The 8,672-nt window shown below is 42.6% G+C and overlaps 1 protein-coding gene across 2 annotated transcripts in view; it reads right to left on the bottom strand.

Moving 5' to 3' along the window:
- Positions 1-1,998: 1,998 nt before the first annotated feature.
- Positions 1,999-8,672, bottom strand: part of vta1 (vesicle (multivesicular body) trafficking 1) — a 91,806-nt gene continuing 85,132 nt past the window's right edge. For both annotated transcript variants that reach the window (XM_028605585.1, XM_028605587.1), the window contains exon 8: positions 1,999-2,362. In XM_028605585.1, the coding sequence (XP_028461386.1) occupies positions 2,217-2,362 (146 nt within the window). In that variant the 3' untranslated portion in view covers positions 1,999-2,216. The remainder of the gene's footprint in view (positions 2,363-8,672) is intronic.

Below are 8,672 nucleotides of genomic sequence, written 5' to 3'. Positions count from 1 at the left end.
TTCTTGTGTGCGTCTGTGTGTCCATGTGTCCGTGTGTTTGTGTGTTTGTATGTCTGTGCGTGCGAGCATATGTGTGTGTCCATGTGTCCGTGTGTTTGTGTACGTGTTTGTGTGCGTGTGTGTGTTCTTGTGTGCGTCTGTGTGTCCATGTGTTTGTGTGTTTGTGTGTCTGTGCGTGCGAGCATATGTGTGTGTGTCCATGTGTCCGTGTGTTTTTGTGTGTGTGCGTGTGTTTGTGTGCGTTCTAAGGTTAGCATGTGTTTGTGTGTTTGATGTGTCTAACGAAGCATATGTGTGTGTGTCCATGTGTCTGTGTGTTTGTTAATTTTTGTGTGCACTTTGTCCATGTGTCCGTGTGTTTGTGTGTTTGTGTGTCTGGCAGGATGGAGAAAATGTGTCCGTGTGTTTTGAATGAGTTATTACTACTCAGACCTTCAATATAACGAGGTCACGAACAATAAGAACAATAATAACCTCATTGAGGTTCACGCTTAACTAATTATGATCAGGGAGAAAGACTTCTAGGATTAAACAACAGGAAACCCAAAGGGCAAAACATTTCATTAAGGGATGCAAATGGCAATACTGCTGCCTATAAATACAGCTTTTAACCCTAGTGTTGTCCTGTTGTCTGTTCATAAAGAATAAAGTATAAATTATCACCCAATTTTGTGTTAAATATTCTTTAACCAACTTAACTCCACTATACTTGTACACTTATTTATGGAAAATGAACTTTTTGTTACTTGTTTCAATGCTTTTTTTTGAATTCATGGTGAATGAACCTCATTTATATAAAATTATGTCTAATTTCGGATTAAAAAAAATTATTTTGACTAATAGTTACGATCGGAAGAACGTAGGTTGATGGGTAATCACAGCCTGTTTCCTGTATGGGACCATCAGTGGCATTTTTGGGCAATTTGGTTGAAAGGAACCCAACATTTTTTTAACACAAACTTTGAAAATGGGTCAAAATTTGAACAACATGGACGACAGCAGCGTTAAAATGTATTATGGAAATCTCTACAAATCACAAATTAAATCTCTACAAATCACAAATTAAATCTCTACAAATCACAAATTAAATCTCTACAAATCACAAATTAAATCTCTACAAATCACAATGTATTATTGATGCAATATTTCCTGTTGACAGCATGAAAAGGGTTAACAGTTTATGTCATTGTGTGTGTGTGTGTGTTGGGGACATTTTCCGGAACATTTGGCTGTGTTTCCAGGACGATGAACACCTGACTGGTACTCAGGTGGGTTTCCCGGGCTCACCGGAGAGCTCCTGGCCCCTCTAGGGAGGGTCGGGGGTTTAATAACCGAGCTGAGATTATTAATCATCATCAGTCAGAGAGTCGGAGTCAAGACACAGGCAGCCATTGTTGGCGACAGATTTCCATCATGTCCTCCTCTGAGGCTGTTCGCTGTGTGTGTGTGTGTGTGTGTGTGTGTGTGTGTGTGTGTGTGTGTGTGTGTGTGTGTGTGTGTGTGTGTGTGTGTGTGTGTGTGTGTGTGTGTGTGTGTGTGTGTGTGTGTGTGTGTGTGTGTGTGTGTGTGTGTGTGTGTGTGTGTGTGTGTGTGTGTGTATATGTGTGTGTGTCACTGCCTGTGTGTGTCTCTGTCTGTGTGTTTGGGTGTGTATGTGTCAGTGCCTGTGTGTGTGTGCCTGTATGTGTGTGTGTGTATATGCCTGTGTCTGTGTGTGGTGTGTGTGTGTGTGTATATATGCCTGTGTGTGTGTGTGTGTGTGTGTCAGTGCCTGTGTGTGTGTGTGCCTGTGTGTGTGTGTGTGTGTCAGTGCCTGTGTGTGTGTGTGTGCCTGTGTGTGTATATATGGCTGTGTGTGTGTGTGTGTCAGTGCCTGTGTGTGTGCCTGTGTGTGTGTGTGTATATATGCCTGTGTATGTGTGTGTCAGTGCCTGTGTGTGTGTGTATATGCCTGTGTATGTGTGTGTCAGTGCCTGTGTGTGTGTATATATGCCTGTGTATGTGTGTGTCAGTGCCTGTGTGTGTGTGTGCGCCTGTGTGTGTGTGTGTGTGTGTGTGTATTCGTGCCTGTGTGTTCAGCTCGCCGTGGGCCAGATCAGTGACAGATAGAGCAACGCTGCTGCGGAGAAAAGAAGCGAGATGTAAGGAAGTAAGTAAGGAAGGAGAGAGGGAGGGAGGGAGGGATGGAGGGATGAGATGGGAGGAGGACAAAGGCTTCATTCTTTGCCGGTGGTGAGCAGCCTCAGGGCTTTCTGGAGGTTGTCCACGGCCGTGCCCACGTCCTCGTACTGCAGCGCGCTGCCGGCGTACTTGCACAACTTCTGGGCCTTGGTGAAGTCCTCGGGGGTGAGGTGGACTCCGCCTGAAGGGAGGAGACAAAGAGGCAGACCGGAAGTTAGGAACAGGGGATGATGGAAGACAGGAAGAGAGAAAGAGGCAGACAGGAAGTTAAAGCGCCCATATTATGCTCATTTTCAGGTTCATAACTGTATTTTAAAAGGTATAGTGGAGGATTTTCTTTTTCCAGGTGGATCATCAAGACTATTGGTCCTCCTGGTTGTCAATCATTCTGGTGATATGTTTACGTCCCGAGCTTTCAGGTGTGTGTGTGTGTGGTGAGCTGGAGCTCCGGTTTCAGCCATTCATTGAAGCATTGAAGCACAGGTTGGGCTTCCCACTGATGCCTCAGTCGTGAAGTTTCTACTCCACAGGTAAAGTTTGGCTATTTGGAGAAATCCATTTAAAATCACTGCTTGTAAAAGTTGATGTAAGCTATGATTAGCGATGCTAGCCCTGGCACAAGTCACGCACCGCGCACACACGGTAAACATCTCAATTTGTGAAAAATTGAGACCCTCCTGATCTGGTGAGCCCCACCTGATCTGGTGAGCCCGTCCTGATCTGGTGAGTCCGTCCTGATCTGGTGAGCCCGTCCTGATCTGGTGAGCCCGTCCTGATCTGGTGAGCCCGTCCTGATCTGGTGAGACCCTCCTGATCTGGTGAGACCATCCTGATCTGGTGAGACCCGTCCTGATCTGGTGAGACCCGTCCTGATCTGGTGAGACCCTCCTGATCTGGTGAGTCCGTCCTGATCTGGTGAGACCATCCTGATCTGGTGAGACCCGTCCTGATCTGGTGAGACCCTCCTGATCTGGTGAGACCCTCCTGATCTGGTGAGTCCGTCCTGATCTGGTGAGCCCATCCTGATCTGGTGAGACCATCCTGATCTGGTGAGACCCGTCCTGATCTGGTGAGACCCTCCTGATCTGGTGAGACCCTCCTGATCTGGTGAGACCCTCCTGATCTGGTGAGTCCGTCCTGATATGGTGAGACCCTCCTGATCTGGTGAGTCCGTCCTGATCTGGTGAGACCCTCCTGATCTGGTGAGACCCTCCTGATCTGGTGAGTCCGTCCTGATCTGGTGAGACCCTCCTGATCTGGTGAGACCCTCCTGATCTGGTGAGACCCTCCTGATATGGTGAGACCCTCCTGATATGGTGAGACCCTCCTGATCTGGTGAGACCCTCCTGATCTGGTGAGCCCCTCCTGATCTGGTGAGCCCCTCCTGATCTGGTGAGACCCTCCTGATCTGGTGAGCTCCAGTTCTCTCCTCCCAGATCAGTCTGGCATCTTGAGATAGAGAAAATTTGGAGCCGTTCGCCAAACGACCGACCAATCAGCGTTGGTTTTGAGGTGGGTTTAGGTGGTGATAGACAGATGGTTTATCCAATCAGCTAACCAGGATTTACAGTCAGCGGTAGCCCTAATTCTGTTAGCTGCTTGCTAATGCTTTTTCCTCTTGGATCCTTCTTTTGGAATATGGACCAGGAACCTGAAATGGGGTCTTTTATTCCTAAATTCTCGTTACACAAACGGCAAATCTCCTTTACCGACATGTTGCTAGCTTGCTGAGCTAACGAGCTATGCTTCAGCAGGGGTAGCCTGGCTCGTGGTTGTATTTTCATACGCTTCTTTGATCTGATTGGTTGATTTGGCCCATCTATCAACAACTATACGTGGTAGATAGACAGATGGTTCATCCAATCAGCTAACCAGGATTTTTGCCCCTTCCCAAAAGTTCTCCAACGGAAAGTTCCCAGATGGATATGCCGAGCAAATGCAAAGCGATCCATCTGGTGGAGTCAGGTTAGCACACAGGTACAGCATTTCTAAAAGTAGGCACTATGAATACGTACTTATCAGTCCATTCTTCATTTAAACTACGGTTCTCTGAATCAACTTTCCTCTTAAGGCTCTTTGAGAGTGCCATTTTTCATTCAAATATATTCAGAAGGCCTTTCTTCTTGTAGTGTTCTCCACAAACTATGAGCTGCATGTGACAGCGATGGACAGCCTAAAATATCGCTATTGCCCCCTGGTGGCTTGCTGCAGTACAGGTAATATGTACGGTGGCCGACAAGGGCAAACGCGTCGCAAAAGGCAAAACGCTGCAAAAACGTGAATATGCAAAACCAAGAAGTTACAAACCCACGAAAAAAATGCCAAAGAAAAATAATAGTAATAACATATTACTTCGGATACAATACTAATTTTATTTTATATTACGAGCATCTGGCCCTACAGTATATCCTGATTCCTTTCCTCCCATACACTACAGTATATCCTGATTCCTTTCCTCCCATACACTACAGTATATCCTAATTTCTTTCTTCACATACACTACAGTATATCCTAATTCCTTTCCTCACATACACTACAGTATATCCTAATTCCTTTCCTCACATACACTACAGTATATCCTAATTCCTTTCCTCACATACACTACAGTATATCCTAATTTCTTTCTTCACATACACTACAGTATATCCTAATTCCTTTCCTCACATACACTACAGTATATCCTAATTCCTTTCCTCACATACACTACAGTATATCCTAATTCCTTTCCTCACATACAATATATCCTAATTCCTTTCCTCCCATACACTACAGTATATCCTAATTCCTTTCCTCCCATACACTACATTGTAGTGTATGGGAGGAAAGGAATTAGGATATATTGTAGTGACTACAATATATCCTAATTCCTTTCCTCCCATACACTACAGTATATCCTAATTCCTTTCCTCCCATACAGTATATCCTAATTCCTTTCCTCCCATACAATATATCCTAATTCCTTTCCTCCCATACAATATATCCTAATTCCTTTCCTCCCATACAATATATCCTAATTCCTTTCCTCCCATACAATATATCCTAATTCCTTTCCTCCCCTTCCTCCCCAGAGGACTCTCTCTAACTGGAACAATGCCTGGGCGGCCCGCCCATCCCTCCACCCTTTGCTCTCCGTATCAGCCACTCGGCTTCATACAGCTGCAGATCTCTGCTGCACCGCGGCACAAAATCAAAACATATTGCTGGAGAAGAATATTAATAACAAGCTCGGCTCTTTGCTGTTGACAAAAGCAGAACAGTTTGACAGCAGAATGTCTGTTTCAGAGGCACCGGGTGAGTCAAGTTTGAACAAATGTGGTGTTTTCTGAGCATCACGGGGCAAGCCTATAGGCTACTCCTGATTGGTTGGCAAAAGTAAACCGAAATTCTCCGGGGCTACCTTCAAGCACGTCCCCTATGTTGTTGTTAATGATCTCTGTACGAATCTACGGCTAGATTGTACAGGACCGGGAACGTGGACACCACTAAATTTACATTACATTAGACTATTTACATTGTAGATTCTCACTGAAGGCATCAAAACTATGAATGAACACATATGGAATTATGTACTTAACAAAAAAGTGTGAAATAACTGAAAACATGTCTTATATTTTAGATTCCTCAAAGTAGCCACCCTTTGCTTTTTTTGATAACTCTGCAAACCCTTGGTGTTCTCTCAATGAGCTTCATGAGGTAGTCACCTGAAATGGTTTTACCTTCACAGGTGTGCTTTGTCAGGGTTCATTAGTGGAATTATTTCCCTTATTAATAAAAAAAAAGCAAAGGGTGGCTACTTTGAATAATTCCTTTGGGAAAAATGAGAAAGACATCGGAAAAAAAAATTCGGAAAAGAGACAAAAAAACATGAAAAAAAAAAACTTTGGAAAAGAGACAAAAAACTTGGGAAAATAATCGACAAAAGACAGTGTCAACAAAAGAACAATAAAATGTTGGAAAAAAAATGTTAATTAAAAATGTTGGGGGGTGTCTATTGCTCAAACGTAGCTGGTATAATTTAGGCAACTTGCCCCTTTTGACTAAGAAATTGAAAGTGTTTTCTCTTAGCTGATTGAGTTCTAAGTTCAGGGTGAGTTGGATTTACATTTTGGGGGAGGCAAACCAACCACAGCAGGCAGACTTTAAAGGAACACGCCGAATTATTGGGACTTTATCTTATTCACCGTAACCCCCAGAGTTAGACTAGTCCATACATACCCTTCTCATCTCTTATTGGGACTTTATCTTATTCACTGTAACCCCCAGAGTTAGACTAGTCCATACATACCCTTCTCATCTCTTATTGGGACTTTATCTTATTCACCGTAACCCCCAGAGTTAGACTAGTCCATACATACCCTTCTCATCTCTTATTGGGACTTTATCTTATTCACCGTAACCCCCAGAGTTAGACTAGTCCATACATACCCTTCTCATCTCTGTGTGTGCTGTAACTCTGTCTGACGGCTCCAGCATTAGCTTAGCCTAGCACAGATCCTGCAGGTAACTGGTTCCAACTAGCCTACTGCTCCGAATAAGTGACAAAATAACTCCAACATGTTCCTATTTACATGTTGTGATTTGTAGAGTCACAGCGTGTACAAAAAACAACGTAACATGAGACACAGCCATCTTCTAACAGTAAACAAACCGGGAACTATATTCTCAGACAGGCTTGCTGCAAAGCAAATCATTCCGCCCAAGTACTATATTCTTCCGCCTGAGAATATAGTTCCCGGTTTGTTTACAGTTAGAAGATGGCTGTGTCTCATGTTAGGTTGTTTTTTGTACACGCTGTGACTCTATAAATCACAACATGTAAATAGGAACACGTTGGAGTTATTTTGTCACTTATTGGGAGCAGTAGGATTACTGGAACCATTCACCTTCATGTTCTGTGCTGGTCAGACAGCCTTACAGCACACACGGAGATGAGAAGGGTATGTATGGACTAGTCTAACTCTGGGGGTTACAGTGAATAAGACAAAGTCCCAATAAGAGATGAGAAGGGTATGTATGGACTAGTCTAACTCTGGGGGTTACGGTGAATAAGACAAAGTCCCAATAAGTCGCCGTGTTCCTTTAAAATCTTGTCGATAAATCTAAAGACCCACGCAGCCAAATCTTCTCTCGGCGAGGTTAATGTCTAGCGCATGAAATAACAAAGACACTAACTTATACTTGTAATTTAACATTAACATGGTGGGACCCAGGACCCCATTTTGAAACGCAGCAGTGCAGACTGAAGGAACAGAGCTGCAGATAATGTCTCTGTTGGCTTCGTAACGCTCGTAAAACATTCTCCTCTGCTCTTTAAATGTCCTGGAGAAGAGGAGGGAGGAAAATGATTGAATAATGTTGCACCACACACCCTCTAATCCCCTGGCTGGGTTCGTCCCAATGATGGGAAGAGTTAAGAGAGGAGGAGAAAGAGGGACAAGAGGGGGAGAAATTAAAAATAAAGAAAGTCTGTGGAGAGATGTGAGAGACAGCCAGAAACCACAGGTTGCTAACGATTCAAAAATAAAAATAGAGAGATCTTGGTTTCAAGATTTTTTTTCCATCATCGAGAAAGATAGAGAGAATTTAAAAAAGAAGCTGGCAATCAGCTTTAGGGAAGAGAAATGCAACAGAATGAATGTATCACTGCAGAGAAGAGAAGTCCCTACCATCCTGAGCAAAATAAAAAACGACAAAAAGCGACAAATATTTTATAAAAAGCGACAGAAAAACGTTACAAAACCACGTAGCTGCTGCTCTGCTCGGTGTGTTCTACAAAAAAATAAAATCATTATTGCAAATCGGCGCCAAAAAAATGTAAAATCGAAAAAAACAGAAAACGGAAAGGAGACAAAAAATTTGGAAACAAATTTTTTTTGGAAAAGAGAAAAATTATTTGGAAAAATGAGAAAGACATCGGAAAAAAACTTTGGAAAAGAGACAAAAAAACGTGAAAAAAAACTTCGGAAAATAGAAAAATTACTTGGAAAAAATGAGAAAGACATCGGAAAAAAACTTTGGAAAAGAGACAAAAAAACGTGAAAAAAAAAACATCGGAAAATAGAAAAATTACTTGGAAAAAATGAGAAAGACATCGGAAAAAAACTTTGGAAAAGAGACAAAAAAACGTGAAAAAAAACATCGGAAAATAGAAAAATTACTTGGAAAAAATGAGAAAGACATCGGAAAAAAACTTTGGAAAAGAGACAAAAAAACGTGAAAAAAAACTTCGGGAAATAGAAAAATTACTTGGAAAAAATGAGAAAGACATCGGAAAAAAAATTCGGAAAAGAGACAAAAAAACGTGAAGGAAAAAAGAAAAACTACTTGGAAAAAATGAGAAAGACATCGGAGAAAGTGTTTTCTCTTAGCTGACTGAGTTCTGCTGACTGAGTGAATTTAAAAGTGTGAACGCCTCTCTGCTTATGAATAGAAACATGCAGAACGGATACACACATGCTTTCTGGGTCCTTTCCTCTTCTTTTCAGACAAGT

Source organism: Perca flavescens, chromosome 18 (genome assembly GCF_004354835.1).
Source record: "Perca flavescens isolate YP-PL-M2 chromosome 18, PFLA_1.0, whole genome shotgun sequence".
Lineage (NCBI taxonomy): Eukaryota > Metazoa > Chordata > Actinopteri > Perciformes > Percidae > Perca > Perca flavescens.
Note: the sequence above shows the minus strand (reverse complement) of the source record. Positions and strands in the feature narration are given on the sequence as shown.